This window comes from Cupressus sempervirens, chromosome 5, assembly GCF_028749045.1.
Source record: "Cupressus sempervirens isolate cs-2001-9-10 chromosome 5, ASM2874904v1, whole genome shotgun sequence".
Classification (NCBI taxonomy): Eukaryota; Viridiplantae; Streptophyta; class Pinopsida; order Cupressales; family Cupressaceae; genus Cupressus; species Cupressus sempervirens.
Window position 1 is genome coordinate 280,034,172 of NC_143122.1, and position 17,277 is coordinate 280,051,448.

At 34.1% G+C, this 17,277-nt stretch overlaps 1 protein-coding gene across 9 annotated transcripts in view; it reads right to left on the minus strand.

The window, feature by feature from the left end:
• The window catches only part of LOC149555669 (uncharacterized), a 247,924-nt gene that overhangs the window by 137,342 nt on the left and 93,305 nt on the right, over positions 1-17,277 (minus strand). For 6 of the 9 annotated variants that reach the window (XR_016364536.1, XR_016364538.1, XR_016364535.1 and 3 more), the window contains exons 5-6: positions 15,625-15,678; positions 9,408-9,485 (exon numbers count right to left, since the gene is read on the minus strand). The exons of 1 other annotated variant lie outside the window; for it this stretch is intronic. Coding sequence is in view for 3 of the 8 variants with exons in the window: in XM_089829794.1 (XP_089685920.1) it covers positions 9,408-9,485; positions 15,625-15,678 (132 nt within the window). In the remaining 5 variants the exon portion in view is untranslated. The remainder of the gene's footprint in view (positions 1-9,407; positions 9,486-15,624; positions 15,679-17,277) is intronic. 2 more of the 9 variants (XR_016364539.1, XM_089829796.1) reach the window with 1 other exon arrangement.

Consider the following 17,277-nt stretch of genomic DNA (forward strand, 5'->3'; position numbering starts at 1 on the left):
GTGGTTGAGTGACCAATCAGTTATACCTATATAACTGACGTTTGGGAATAAACAAAAGATCTTAAGATTGGCACATATGCCTAAAACTACCTTGGACAAGGATTTCAGTTGGGTTTGTGAACCCAATCTCCACCACTTGACTTCACAATAGATTTCATTACAAGACACGCATGAGCTATTAATTATTCAATATTCAAATCTGATTCAATTGTTGATTCTTGCAGGTTAATTCCACCTCTTCACCCTTCTGTGGCTTATATACCCAAGTGAATCCTAGGTGTCTAAAAGATTATGATCACCTTGTTATTATATACAACTCTTCACCATTCCATGACTTCTTAGCTGGTGAATTCCTCGATATTCGTAAGATTATGGACATTCTGATATTATTTACACCTCTTCACCAATTCTATGACATCTTGCCAATGAATTCCTTGGTGTTACAAGTACTCTGAATGTGTTTGGAAATTGTGATAACATGTGCGTTGATGTTGATTCATACATTTCAATCAAGCTTTCTACAACTACCATTTGAATTCATAAATGTTGATACTTGATGAGGACCTAAAAGGATCTAAATGTAATACAAGGAATTAATAGCAAGGTACCAAAAATTATCTCAGACTGCATGTAAAGCTGACTATGGTTGGATATGGATTTGAAGAGAGTTATGTTCTTGAAAACATATTTAATCTCAGCCTATTATTTATACGGTTTAGCAACAGACATTATAATCAATGAAATTGAACTATGAACAGCATTGCTTCCTTGGTATACCATTCAGCATTTAAAGATGGGAAAGCCATCTACAGTTGATAGAGATAATAAAATAGAACAAGACACATGACCTACGATTTGAATATGGCTCTTCCTCCCGCAGCCGGAACTCTTGTTCACCCGTTGTATGATACTTTTCTCAGACTTCCTATCATCGGTAGAGTTAAGTAAAAATGGGAAATCTTGAGTATGAAATACTGGATGTTTATTCTGCCAAGAACATCCAAACTCGGCCTGGTATATTTCGTAGCAGATAGAAAAAGAGAGAAAAAAAGAGTGGAGAAAGGATTGATCTCCAAATTGATTCATGGCATTCTTTAATGGTTGGCCGAGATTCCTCGGCTACCATTAGTTATCAAGAAGAGCATTCGAATCCATCATAAATTTGAATTTGAAAAGAAGAGAAATAAGGAGGGAAAGGAGTTGAAGAGTTTTAAATTTATTTTATTATTATAATATGCTCTTATATACGTTCACATAAGTATATTGATGAGGTGACATCATTAGATTATATTATTATGATTTATTGGTGCCATTTCATTTTTATATTTATATTTTCGTATTTAAGTATTTATTATAATGATAAAATGAGAAAATTTAATAATAAATTTCTAAAGGTATGAATTATATTTTAATTTAGATTATTTTATCTTTTTATTATATTGTTTCCCTAATAGCTCATGCGGTCCCATAATGTAACCTATGGACAAGTCTTCGTATCCTTTCCAAGGGAGTCTTAGGTCATACCTGTCGATCCTGATGACTGAACCAAACGACCATTCCATTCCGATGATCCCATTTAGCAATGCTTCCCCTCTCTTCAGTCTTCTACAATCACCCAAGCAAAACATTAATTCAAAAATATATTGATCATTAATTCAAATCAAAAAACTGCTAGTGATCTAATATCAGTTATAGGTTACTAATCATTTCATCAACGTCTATAAATAGCTAACTCATTTCACATGATTATGAAAAGAAATAATTCATTAACAGTTGGTACAATGTGTATATATAACTAACTCGTTTCACATGATCAGGAAAAGAAATAATCCATTAACAGTTGATACAACGTATATAAATAGCTAACTCATTTCACATGATCAGGAAAAGAAATAATTTGTTAAACTAACAGTTATGACCAAATTAAAAGTTAGGGAAAAATTTGGGATGTAACATACCCTCCCCCTTAGATTTTTCATCGTCCTCGATGAACATAACAACAAAACTTAAGCAATACTTAATCAGTTTATACGAAAGAAAAGAAATATTCAATTTCTAGTTCCAGAGAAAAAATGGGGGTATTTTTGAAAAATTTCATGATAATCCTCCCAAGTGGCATTATCCTCAGCATACTGGTCCCACTAGACCTTGCACTGAGTCACCTCCCGATTTCGTAAGCATGGCTTACGCACCTCGAGTATTCTAAGTGGTCTTACCTCTACCACCCCTGGTTCTTGCACCTGCAATAATTTCCAATCGATCGTATGATCATGGTGGGTAATGTACTTTTTAAGATATGACACATGGACGGCATCATGCATCCTAGCAAGGGCTGGTGGCAAAGAAATTATGTAAGCTACTAGGTCTACAATTTCTAGTATTTCAAAGGGTCCCACATATCTCGGGGCTAATTTAGCATTCTTACCAAAATTGATGGTACTCTTCTGAGGTTTAACTCTTAATAATACCTTCTCTCCTATTGAAAATTCTCTAGATGTTCTTCTGGCATCAGGATAACTTTTTTGTCTATCATTAGCTTCCCTTAATCTTTGATGAATCTGGATTACCTGCTCTTCCATTTCTTGAAGCATTTCAGGTCCAACAATGATTCTATCTTCCAACCGATTCCAACTCACCAGAGTTCTACATTTACAACCATGCAAGGCCTTAAAGGGAGTCCTCTTAATGGTGGACTGATAGGAGTTGTTATATGCAAATTCTACCAAGGGTAAGTATGTCTCCTATTGGTACTATTGGTCCATATAGTATACTCTCAAAAGATCTTCTAATACCTAATTCACCCTTTCCGTTTGACCATCTGTCTCAAGATGATAAGCTAAACTAATGTTTAATTTAGTACCCAAAGCTGAAAATAATGTTTGCTAGAATCTGGAAGTTATCCTAGCATCCCTATCTAATATAATTTTCTCTGTAATTCCATGTAATCTGAAAATTTCTTTCATGAATTTATGGGCAATCTCTAGTGCTCCATCAGTTAAATTCCCTGGTATAAAATGAGCAACCTTTGTCAATCTATGAACCACGACCAAAATGGTATTGTGTTGATTTCGCGTCATAGGTAATCCTTGTACGAAATCCATGGATATTACCTGCCATTTCCACTTGGGTACCTCATTAGGGTGTAATAGATTGTTGGGTACCGATGTTCTGCTTGTACTCTCTGGCATTGCAAACAACCTGCGACAAACTCTATTATCTCCAATTTCATCCCTTTCCAGAAATATAGGGGTTTTATATCAGATAGCATTTTTGTTACTCCCAAGTGTCCTAAATATGGGGCTGAATGGAATTCTCCTAAAATCAGTCTTCGGAGTTCATGGTCGTTGGGTACATAGATCCTATTGTGATATCTTAATAATCCATCCTCTTCTAAACTAAATTTTGAATACTTTGAATCTTGTGGATCCTTGATAAGAGCTAGACTGATTTCTACATAAAACTCATCATGTGCTAAGTGTTGTAAAATATGATCCCTTAACGTGAAGTTTACAGTAGCTATTGCAAAGATGTGTCTTCTCCAACTTAGGGCATTTGCCACCTTATTTTCCTTGCCTTTAATATAGCTTATGTCCAACTCATAATCTGCTAAAAATTCCAACCACCTCCTTTGTCTAGCATTTAGATTTGGTTGGGTGAAGATATACTTCAAACCGTGATGATTGGATCTAAGTTCAAAAGGTTTCCTGATTAAGTAATGTCTCCGCATTTGCAAGGCATGCACAATAGCTGCTAATTCAAGATCATGGGCTGCGTAATTCTATTCATAGTTTTTTCAGTTTCCTAGATTCAAAAGCAATAACATGTTCATCCTGCATTAACACACCTCCTAATCCTTCTCCAAATGCATCTGTTATAACTACGAACTACTTTTGGAGATCGGGTACCTTTAATATGGATGTTGTAGTTAGTTTTTCTTTCAAAAACTCAAAGGCTGATTGACATTTTTCTATCCAGATAAATTTCTTCCCCTTCCTTTGAAACGATGTGATTGGATAGGCTATCCTTGAGAAATTTCTGACAAATTTTCTATAGAATCCTACTAATCCCATAAAGCTTTTAACTTCTGATACATTTCTCGGTATAGGCCATTCCTTAATTGCTTTTATTTTTGATGGATCTACAGCTATGCCTTGAGCTAATATGATGTGCCCTAAATACTGAATTTCCTTTTTGATAAAAAGCACACTTAAATAATTTTCCATACAGCTTATGTTCTCTTAATCTTTGCAAAACGATTTCTAAATACCTTTGATGTTCTTCCGCGTTATTCGAATAGATTAAAATATCATCTTTCGCGTTATTAGAATAGATTAAAATATCATCTATAAAAACCAACACAAACTTACCCAAGCAATCTTGTAATATGTTGTTCATTAAGTTCATACAAGCTGCTAGGCCATTGGTTAACCCAAATGGCAATACTGTAAACTCATAATGTCCATACCTAGTTCTGAATGCAGTTTTATGTATATTTTTGTCCCTTATACGAAGCTGCTAGGCCATTGGTTAACCCAAATGGCAATACTGTAAACTCATAATGTCCATACCTAGTTCTGAATGCAGTTTTATGTATATTTTTGTCCTTTATACGAAGCTGGTGGTAACCTAACCTCAAATCAATTTTCGAAAACACTATCATGCCCTTCATTTGATCAAAAAGATCATCTATCCTAGGTAATGGATACTGGTTTTTGATGGTGACTTTGTTGAGCATTTTGTAATCTATGCATAATCTCATGGTTCCATCCTTCTTCCTCACAAACAATATCAGGGCTCCCCATGGTGAGACAATGGGCTGTATCAGTTTCTTATCTAACATATCCTAAAGTTGAACCTCTAATTCCATTAATTCTGTCATTGTCATCCTATATGGTGCCCGAGATATGGGTTCTACTTCTGTATCAAATCTATGGTGAAATCAAATGCTTGGGAAGGGGGCAATCCAGGAAGTTCTTCAAGAAACACATCTTGATAATTCTTTAAATAGGGATACTTTTTCTCAAAAGATTCTTTTAACTTTTCTCTAATTTCCCCATTCTCAAAAATATAGTCATCTCCATAAGTGGTGGTTTTAGGTTCTCGTGTCCTCAATTCTAACTGCAAAGATCTCACAGCCCTTTCTTCCATATCTTTTAAGTTGCATTCCAGAAGTCTATTTTGATTTAATTTCATGTTTAATCCCTACAATGCTTGTTGGTCTTCCTCGATCATCCACATAGTTTACTGTTTTGGCAAGACAATCTACCTTGGCCTTATGCTCACTGAACCAATTGATTCCTATGATAATGTCGTAAGACCCAAGAGGTGCTAAATACAAATTTAGTTCTATTGAAAAATTTGGAAAGTCAACTTGAGCTTCAAATAGGCACTGCTCTACCTTAGCCCTTGACTGGTTTGCATACTCGACTGTCCATGGTTTTGCCATAAAACTAGATCTTTCCGGAAACCTACTTAACAGTCTAGATGATATAAAACATTCAAAAGCTCCAATATCAATTAAAATGGGCACATGGTTTTTGTAGGTCTTACCCGAAGTTTCAATAGGGCCTATCTTTTGTTCTACCTTCCTATTATCCAGGGCTACATGAATCCTCTACTAAAAAACTTCTTGTTGTTGCGATAGAGGTGGTTGTTGTGGTTGGTTGGCGATGGGTTTACTAGGACACTTACTAGCATAATGATCTCCTCCACAAGTAAAACATCTTCCAAATGGTCCCTTCTTTTCATTATTCTTGTTATTCTTATTTGTATTGAAATTTCTTTTAACATCCTTAACCCCATTACCCTTTGACTCTGGTTTGTTGTACTTTTAGTCCTTAAATTGTCTTTTCTAGGGTCCAAAATCAGCACCTTTTGAATTCCAAGTTGTTTTTCTCTTATTGTCTCGGATGGAGTCATCCTGATCTTATGTTCTTGCGAACAACCTTCTCTAAAGCTTCCTCCATGGTTTGGGGAGCAAGAACATAAACAGCTCCTCCTATCCTATTGTTCAATCCCATAACTAATTTTCTTACTTTCAGATTGGTATCTTGTTGATACGGTGGTACATATTTTAACAGTTGGGTGAACTTCTCCCAGTACTTATGTACAAACATGTCTCCTTGCTTTAAGTTTTGGAAATCTAAAAGTTTTTTATCATAAAAAGTTTGAAGCAAACAGCGATTTCTGAAAATGGTTACAAATTTTTCGTAGGTGATCTCAGTGGTCTTTATGTTCTGCTCAACTTTGGTGCTTCCCCACAAAATTGCAGCTTCTCTAGTAAAATGATATATTCCTCGAACTGCTTTTGAGGTTTTAGAGAAATTCCTAATTTCAAAATATTGTTCCATCTCAGTTAACCAAGCTTTTGCTTCCTCCCCGGACTCCAAACCGGAAAACTTGGGTGGTTTGATTTTCTTAATGTCTGCTGACAGATCAGCCACTATCTCTTGTTTCTTTTGTTTTTTTTATTGTTTGGGTGAGGAAGTTCTCTTGTTAAGCTCGGAGACTTCTGTCTCCACTCTAGGAGGTGGTAAGGATTGAGTTTCCTCGTGGTTCTGCCATTTGGGCTGCCATTTCATTCCATGTTTTCCAACTTGAGTTGCATTTCTTGCAAGATCTAAAGTAACAAGTCATTAGAAGATTGAGTGTTCTCACGAATTATGTCTTGATCTACAACATTCTCATTGCTATTCATTTTATGTTTACTATTTTCAACTGTTAATTTACAAATTTGTGTCAATTAAGTGGGAAAAAGAAGAAATTTTCACAAAAAAAAAAAGAAAGTCTTGCAAATTCATGAATCGCAAGAATTAATAACTTAATTAACTTAATATTTTGTTGCTTCACTTAGAGCAACCTTATTTAAAAAATTTCCTCTATTGAGGATGTTTACATCAAAATTAATTAGTCTTGCTTTGCAGCACTTAATTTTGGCTTAAATTGATACATATCTCGCACCATCCAGGATCTATGGAAATGTAAAAGAGAATTGCTCTGTCAAGCATTCCAGTTTTGGATCAACTTGTTTTTGTATGCTACTTTGCTAGCAGAGTCCACTTGACTTTTTATTTCTTCATCCGTTGTATTGCCTAGTTCAGAGTTTCGTTGTCTCGAGGCATGGAACAGCAGGTGTAGTCATATTTTGGCATGTTTTAATAAAATAAAGAAAGATGGGGTGTCGAGTCTTCTTGTGGGGTGTTTTACGTACTTGCATCTTGTGCAATCAGTCCAGAACTTTCCGGTTTCATAGAAGGTAGGGTGCCCTAGGTTCAATGTCAAACCCAGCGCTCTGATAACATATGTAACAAATGAATTTTCATAACCAATTTAAATCTCCTAATAATCTGTTTTAATTACTAACTGATTCTATTTCACATGACAAGGACTTCCATTAATTGAATATAACTATGATAAAAGTAACTGGTTCTAATCTAACTGTGTTTCACGTTCAGCTAATATATCGAGATCAAAAGGAATAAATAAAATATACAAATACATTGCTAACAATTTAACCATTTCTAACTGATAACATATTTAGCTGAAAATAAAGTAACGACTAACTTTCTTAACTGAATTATATCAACTGAAATATTTATTCAATGTAAATGTTAATATTTACTTTATCTAGAAAACTAAACTGTCTAATTATTCTTCTAAGGGTTAAAAGTAGAAGTGTAAAAGAAACATACAGTAATAACAGAAGAATCCCTTTATCTTGTTGTTCAAGCGTCAGAATTGGTGAGAGGAGAAGCATTGACATAGGCTTAACCTCCCAAACTCGGACCATGCTTATCCCCACACATCCTAACTTATTAGAATGGCCCTCCTTACCTCGAGATCAGGCTTGGGATGTTCTTTAGTCTAGCCATTCGAGCTACCAGGTGGTTGAGTGCCCAATTAATTATACCTATATAACTAACATCTGCGAACAAACAAAAGATCTTAAGATTGGCAGATATGCCTAAACCTACCTTGGACAAGGATTTCACTTGGGTTCGTGAATCCGATCTCCACCACTCGACTTGACAACAAATTTCATTATCGAGACATGCATGAGCCATTCATTATTCATTATTCAAATCTAATTCCATTGTTGATTCTTGTAGGCTAATTCCACCTCTTCACCCTTCCGTGGCTTCTATGCCCAGGTGAATCCTAGGTGTCTGAAAGATTATGATCACCTTGTTATTATATACACCTCTTCACCATTCCATGGCTTCTTAGCCGGTGAATTCCTCAATGTTCATAAGATTATGGACATTCTGATATTATTTACACCTCTTCACCAATTCTATGGCATCTTGCCGGTGAATTCCTTGGTGTTACAAATACTCTGAATGTGTTTGGAAATTGTGATAACATGTGCATTGCTGTTGATTCATACATTTCAATCAAGCTTTCTACAGCTACTATTTGAATTCATAAATGTTGATACTTGATGAGGATCTAAAAGGATCTAAATGTAATACAGGGAATTAATAGCAAGGTACCAAAAATTATCTCAAACTGCATGTAAAGCCGACTATGGTTGGATATGGATTTGAAGAGAGTTATGTTCTTGAAAATGCATTTAATCTCAGCCTATTATTTATACGGTCTAGCAACAGACATTATAATCAGTGAAATCGAACTATGAACAACATTGCTTCCTTGGTATACCATTCAGCATTTAAAGAGGGAAAGCCGTCTACAATCAAGCAGAGATAATAAAATAGAACAAGACACATGACTTGCGATTTGAATATGGGTCTTCCTCCCGCAGCCGGAACTCCTATTCACCCGCTGTATGATACTTTTCTCAGACTTCCTATTGCCAGTAGAGTTTAGGAAAATGGGAAATCGGGAGTATGAAATACTGGATGGTTATTCTGCCAAGAACATCCAAACTCGGCCTAGTATATTTCGTAGCAGATAGAAAAAGAGAGAAAAAAAGAGTGGAGAAAGGATTGATCTCCAAATCGATTAATGGCATTCTTTAATGGTTGGTCAAAACTCCTCGGCTACCATCAATTATCAAGAAGACCATTCGAATACATCATAAATTCAAATTTGAAAAGAAGAGAAATAAAGAGGGAAAGGAGTTGAAGAGTTTTAAAATTATTTTATTATTATAATATGCTCTTATATACGTTCACATAAGTATATTGATGAGGTGATATCATTAGATTATATTATTATAATTTATTGGTGCCATTTCATTTTTATATTTATGTGTTCGTACCTAAGTGTTTATTATAATGATCAAATAAGGAAATTTAATAATAAATTTCTAAAGGTATGAATTATATCTTAATTTAGATTATTTTATGTTTTTATTATATTGTTTCCCTAATAGCTCATGTGGTCCCATAATGTAACCTGTGGACAAGTCTTCGTATCCTTTCCAAGGGAGTCTTAGGTCATACCTGTCGACCCTGATGACTGAACCAAATGACCATTCCATTCTGATGATCCTGTTTAGCAATGCTTCCCCTGTCTTCAGTCTTCTCATGCAATCACCCAAGCAAAACATTCTCGCCAAAACATTTATTCAAAAATATATTGATTGTTAATTCAAATCAAACAACTACTAGTCATCTAATATCAATTATGGGTTACTGATCATTTCATCAACATCTACAAATAACTAACTCATTTCACATGATTATGAAAAGAAATAATTCGTTAACAGTTGGTACAACATATATAAATAACTTGTTTCACATGATCAGGAAAAGAAATAATCCGTTAATAGTTGATACAACGTTTATAAATAACTAACTCATTTCACATGATCAAGAAAAGAAATAATTCGTTAAACCAACAATTATGACCAAATTAAAAATTAAAACAAAATTTGGAATGTTACAATTATTGTAGTTTGAGGACACACAATAATAAAAAGTCTGCTCTCTCAATCAATAATGCCTATACGAATGTATTACAGATATAAATCAAGTTTAGATAAAAGTTAAAGTTTATAACTCCTATCTTCAAAACCTGAAGAAGATTATCTTCAGCAATAGAAAAGGATATATAGAAATCTAAGTTTTAGTACAGAATTTGCACAAACATTACATGGTATTAGAGCGGGTTCCTTCGTTGGAAGCTTAACCACTTGAAGGTAGACCCATTTAGATTCATGGGCAGAATCAAATAGGCTTGACTAAGGGATGATGTATTAGAATTTACCAGAAATTTTATTCTCTAGAAGCACAAGCAGCAAGAAATTTGAACCAATCGGATAATGGAAATCCAGATTATCTAAAATTCATTTTCCTCCATTCTCTGCTATTATGATCCTCAATTTGACACAAGTTTATATGGTGATCTTTCTTTGATATATTTGGGAGGAGAGTTAAAGTAGTAAGCTGATTGGAAAGGTTGTTTCACTGCATTCCGTGACAGGGACTTTCTGTGGTTGACGTTATTGTAAAGGCAAGACTACATAGATAGAACGATTGAAAGCTAGACAAGTCGGATTGTCTCTGAAGGTTAAAAATATCTGACTTTCAAAGCATTAAAGTCATAAACTAGTGGGCAAAATAAATAAGCTCTTATCGAATGTGTGATATAGTATCGTATGGTCACTGAGAATTAATATTTGTTGAAACAATAGTGGAGATTATAAATAAACCTGGGTAAAGCATCAACAGTAATCTTTGACGACTTCAATAGTATTGGGCACAATGCTCATATGGAATGTACAAATCATTCCTGCTTGTCGTGAGATGAGTTTAGTGTTTGGAACGGAATTGGTATGGTCTCTTACACAATTTTGTTGTCTTGAATTTAGCTTCTCACACAGGAAATTTAAGAGTGAATGTTGCCATAAAATCTATGAATATTGTTCTATCACATTGAAAAGACCATCGTGAGGTACTCAAGTACATTTTGATCACAAAATTGGAGCTACACGACAAATATCATTGACAGTGTATATGTAAAAGTAATAAATAAATGAGTGCCTTCCTTAGTGATTGAATCTGTCTAGAGTATTGAAAAATTAAATTTAAAAAAAAAAAAAAACCACCAATTCTAAAATATTCCTTGCTCCTAACAAGAGTCTTGGTGGAGATTGGTATTACTATCATCATAAAGAATTTCTTTGTGTCATGATTTGGCAAAAATATTGCTATTACAAGAATCTGCAGTTGTAATGTCAACCTACATACAATGAGTTAGTACATATATCCACTCATATGAGCACACTGTCTCAACCTTAGCTTGTTTGTAGCTGACTTGTTGAAGATTGTCATTCATAGCAGACTGCATGCACTGGGAGTTGTGGTAGAAGCAATTGGAGGTAGCTGAATGATTCTGAGATGAAGCAAGTGTATTTAGGTTGTGATAGATTCCATTTGATAAATTGAACAGTGTGAAAATTTTGATATGCTAGAGACTAGATTTGTGTATACCTGAGGAATTAACTAAGGGTATGGAATAGTTTAGATTCATACATCAAGATTCAACACTACTATAGTTCATCACCAATTTCAGCATTCCTTGAGAATCACAATGATTCAGGGGGTTGGAAAAAATTGGAACAGCAATTCCACCAGAAGTGAAATTGTTGTGTGGGAGCTAAATTTGGAAAGCATTGGGGCAAACACGAAGGCAGACATAGATATATACATAATATATAATTACTAGAGTGTTACGCAACAATTTGGAGAATGGTAATGACAATTGAAAGAAAAGAATGCAACAAATTATGAGACAAGGATGTTGATTTGATATTACATTTCCAAAGGGAGATGTTTAGCCTTAGAGGAGGTTAAATCAACTATCTTATTGTGTAGACCAAGGCCATCTCTACCGAGAGGGAGTATTTCAATCATTTTATGCTTGTTAATAAGTTTATTTTCTGTGATATGACTCTTGTCAGAAATGAGTCTTAAGTGTGATTGCATTTATGTCTGAGTTAAAGAATTAAAACTGGTTAAACCATTAATTCTGAGATAAATCTGAACTAAGTGACATAAACAGAAATTCTCATGGTTTGATAATGGCAAGTATCCCCTTGAGAAGTTATCCATAAACTTTGGCTAGATAACAGGAGGGGATCTTACAGTTTACATATTGAGAGGGAGTCCTACCAAAAGTAGTTAAATCTAAACCTCAGAGGAAGCAAATAGGAAACTTGTAAATTCTTCACTAAGAGAGATCACATTAAGTGTCATGGACTTCAATTACTTCAATTTGGTTTAAATACAATCATGGATATATTGAGAGCTTGCAGAAATGGATTGAATCCACCTTAGAGATGCTCGAACTTAAGAGGGAGTTTTATATGGGCCTACTTTCACCTAGTTTTACATTATAAACTCTTCCTTTGGGGATTCATATGTATTAGCATTTCTTTTCAAGACTATATATAGCCTAGGCTACATTATTGGTTGTGTTTGTTACAATCATTGGCTATGTTATAGCAAAGGCTAAACCTCTTTTATATAGTTGAGTCTATAATTGGATATTTTGCATGATAATGTATTTGATATGTGAATATAGCATAGGCCATAGTTGCATATCTAGCTAAATTTACTTATGTGATTATATTTTATTTTTTGTGGATAGTAGCGATCCATGGTTTGAGTCTTCTCAACTCAAGGATTGAGTACTTCGTGGACTTAATGTCTAGATACTAGTACTCGAAGCACTTGGTGAATATCATGTATTTGATATTTGGATACCAGTGCAAGTGACATCATGGATTTGATATCTGATTTAGTAATTGGTGGACTTAATGTCCTAATATCAGTACAAATGACATCATGGATTAGATTTCGGATTTATTACTATCTAACCAGAACCAAAATAAGTGATTTATCTAAATCAGAACCACCAATGTTTCAAATGCTTTTAAACTTACTGCTTGGAAGGTTGCTATGACAGAAGGATACCATTCCTAGTTTGAGAAATTGTCCAAGGCTTGAAAGGAAATCTGTTGTTTCTTCTAAATGGATATTTAAAATTAAGCATGTTGCTGACACTAGCATTAAGCCAGATTCATAGCTAGAGGATTCTCTTAGAAGAAGCGAATTGTTTATGAAGAAACCTTTGCTCCAACTTGCCAAATACACCTCTACAAGAACAGTCCTAGCTATTGCAACATTGAAGGGATGGAAAGTACATCAGATGGAAAGATTACAGAAGAGACTCAGATTGAGCTGGAAGCGTTACTGATAGGAAATGCACTTCAGGATGTTGTTTCAGCAATGATATCTTGGATATGCAGAAAGCAGGCATCAGTAGCACAAAGTTCCACATAAGTTGAATATATTGCTACAGCAATGGCCTCTCAGGAGGCAGTTTGGCTTAGAAAGTTCTTGTGGGATTATTTGGTCAACCCATGAATCCTACTACTATTCATTGTGATAATCAAAGTTCCATTAAGCTTTCTGTGAATCCAGTTTTCATGACAGGTCCAAGCATATTGAAATTCCTTACCATCATGTAAGAGATATGGTAAACAAGAATTCTATAAAATTAGAATACATTTGCACTATAGATCAAACGGCAAATATTCTTACCAAACCTCGCTCTAGAATGAAGATAGATCACTTCAAGTAAAGACTTGGTATGGTTGAATCATTATACATTTGTATTCTTTAATTCTTAATGAAATAATTTTTAAAAATATTATTGTTAGGTTATTGACTATTATGGGCTTCACCATTTGTGTTCATAATCTAAGAGGTGACGATCTCTAAGATAATGAACAATTGTATAAAAGGCATTATGAGAAAGGATGATCTCTTAGATAATGTGCTAAACAGTAGAAATCTACTATCAAATCTAGATGAGTTCAAGATCACATTGTGATGTAGACATTGTTATGCCTATGAGTCACAATTTGGATAAAGGAAGAATTTTATTATTCTCCAAAGTTTATCCTGTGTTTTTGTAGATCTTAACTCAGGATCATGTTGTGATATAGGAATGTCAGTTCCTAGGAATCACAACCAAGATAAATGAAGAACTTAATTGTTCCTCAGATTTTATCCTGTGTATTGCATTACATGCAATACTAAAGTGATAAGTCATAATGTGATATGACTTAGTATCATATGTTAAATGATATCATTTTTCTCAGAAGATTCAGATAGATATAGAGTATCAATCTATGCTTATTCATCATAATTGATGATGCTAGATATGTTATCTCTCAATATGATTATCAAGTTAAGAGGGAGTGTTAAATATTAACATGATAGTCCTACTAGTCTGAGAAAAGCAAACCACACCTCAGTCTTCTTCCATTAATATCATATGTTAGCCTTTATATGCACTAGACTTGACATAAGATATGTGGCGATCCTTGGAAGAAACTACATTTTGTACTAAACCATAACAAAGTTGTTAGGTTAGTTGAGCAATTAATTATTTCTTGACGCGCTGATTATCTCAAGTGGTGTTTGGGCCGACCTAGGGAAGGTCATGTTCCTTTAAGGGACATGCCCTTTGGTCTTGATAGATATGGTAGGCATTATTGTAGTTTGAGGACACACAATAATAAGTCAGTCTACTCTCTCAAGCAATAATACCTATACAAATACATTGCAGATATAAATCAAGTTCAGATAAGAGTTAAAGGTGATAACTCCTACCTTCAGAACCTTAAGAAGATTATCTTCAGAAATAGAAAAGGATATTATAGAAATCTGAGTTTTGGTCACAATTTGCAGAAACTTTTACAATTTTCCTAAAAAAATGTTAGAAGAAAAACACTATACAAAAATAAAAATGGCCTTTTCACTTTACTAGTTAAATGGGAAAAAAGAAATCTAAAAAAATGAAATTTATGTCAACGAGCAGAAAGAAAAAGCAATAAGAGATGAAATCCAACCTCTACAAAATATCTGTTTGAAATTAAAGGTTGTGTACTTGCACAAATCAAAGATTAAAATATATCCATACAGCTGAAGAATTTGACGTAAAGTGAACGATGATGTCCACAACAAGGTTCTTCTAATGGTAAAATTTCAGAACAAACATACAATAATGATACAAAATACAATGAGATTGATTCTCATCATACTCCTGTGTGAAATTAGGGACTTCACTGATCAGACACTGAAGTGTAACCAATGCATAGTTACATGTCAACAACCTAGCTCGGTACACATACTAAATGGCAGAGAATTTGCATGAAATGACATAAAAGTCAACACTTACGTGTTGCGTCCTTAACTCTTAATATATGGCACTTATGAATACTATATGCTATCTATAAAACAACCAAGCTTTTCTTTTATCGTCACAAAAAATTAAAAAAAGACCAATTTCCTTGTCATGAGCTTGCTTTCAATCACAATGGCAAGAAAGGAAAATTGTCTAATATTAATTTATTTGTTTAATTGACCAACATTAGTTTCCTTCAATTATGACACCGAAATATACTAGAATATTTATGGAATAGGTTTTTCTATGCCACATGAACCATAATAGAAATCCCAATAAATACATCGATCTTTAAACAGGCACAAAACATGTCATTATTGTCCAAATAATAGTATATGATATGTTGTGCAAGTATTTTACTTACAAACAATGAAATAGTAAGCATTCATCATTTTTATAATTTATAGGTTCCACACAAGAAAATCACCACCTTCAAAAAGAGAGAAAGGCAACACGCACCTCCAAAACAAAATAAGAGCTATGGCCTGCAATAGCATTTCCACCTTCAGGAAACTACAACAATAGAATAAAGCATCTGTCATAATCTTTGTATATACTATATATAATATTAAAGTAAGACAAACAAATTTCTCTTTATGTTGCTCACTTCTGTAAAATAGTTTTGTAAGATGTTTTAATTGCCAATATTGGGTAGGATTACATATTTGAAAGTGATTAATATTGACCTGACAAGATTACCAAGCACCATACCAGCATTAGAACTCTAAAAACGTTTCAAAGAAACATTTTCAAGATATATCCCCATCACGGAATGCTAATAGATTAAGACACTGATGTGATAAGCAAACCAAGATCAATTCTTTCATTAATCTATTGTTATGGATATGGTAGAGGTTCCTTTAAAGAATCTACTACGCAGTTGCAATTCCTCAGTTCAAATATGAGGACATGATTTTAGTGGGACAAGAGAGTAGGCGGTTGTAGTAAATATCAAAATGTTAAAATGGTTAGTTCTGACATGTTGCACATGCATTGTAGCCAATATCTGCACTGCACATTCTAGCTGCCACGCCAGAGAGAATTTCTTCCTAATAGGATTGATGAAATACATCATGATAATGCAAGAAAAAACTGAGGAAAAATCAGGGTTAACTGTTACCTAACCCCAAGCTGTGCAAATTTGAAGAGAAACTAATTTTTTTGCCAAATTGGTTTTTTTTTCTAAAAAATCCCATGGCTAATGGAAAAGCCCATCTGTTATTCAATAGTCTGCAAATAACTTGAGGGTTGTTGAATAACCTGAGGTTTTTTCCAGTATTTCCAAACAACTACCTATTGTTACTCATAGAGCCCAATTTTGTCATTTTTCAACCTTTTGATGGAGAATTATTTCAGAGCTCAGGTGAACAAAGGAGCCTGTTCATCAGGGCTTTCAAACAATTGACATCGTCTTAAAATTAAGACACACTTCAGTAATTATTGATTCTCATGATATTTCTATAACAAACTAGAAAAAAGTTGAACAAATTCTATTTTAAAGACTCCATTTCTTTACATTCAGTATATTTGGTATGAATAAAAAATAACAATTTTTCACTTATTTATCTGATGGGCATTTTTTTATTTGTCGGGTTTGCCCGTTGTTTTTCTTTTTCCAAAGCCAAGTAATTGAATTCCATTTACACTTCTTGTTCTTTATGTTGTTGTTATGTAAATGGAATCCTACTATGATTTCAATTAGCCACTTAGAACATGCATTGTTTGATCTTCCAGTATGGGCCAGGGGATTCACTCAGTAAACTTGTCCTACAACATCTATAAACTAAGTTACCATATTCACTCCAGAAAGCTGAAAGTCGAAATTCGATTCGCCTAAATTCGTAGTCAGTTTGCATTCATGTCAAATTCGTTATTTTCCGGTAAATCCCCTGCAGATTCATAATTTTGAACCCTGGTCAACTTTGTGGGAATTTTGATCAAATTTGGTTTGGGTCAGACAAGCCTGGGCAGAATTTTGACGACTTTATAGCGAATTTGGGAAACGACAACTTTTTTGTTGACTTTTTAACTATTCAATAAAGCACTTTTTTGTTTCGTTCGACCTAAAATGACATCGTTTGGGCTTTTATGCAGCAGCAGACCTAAAATGAT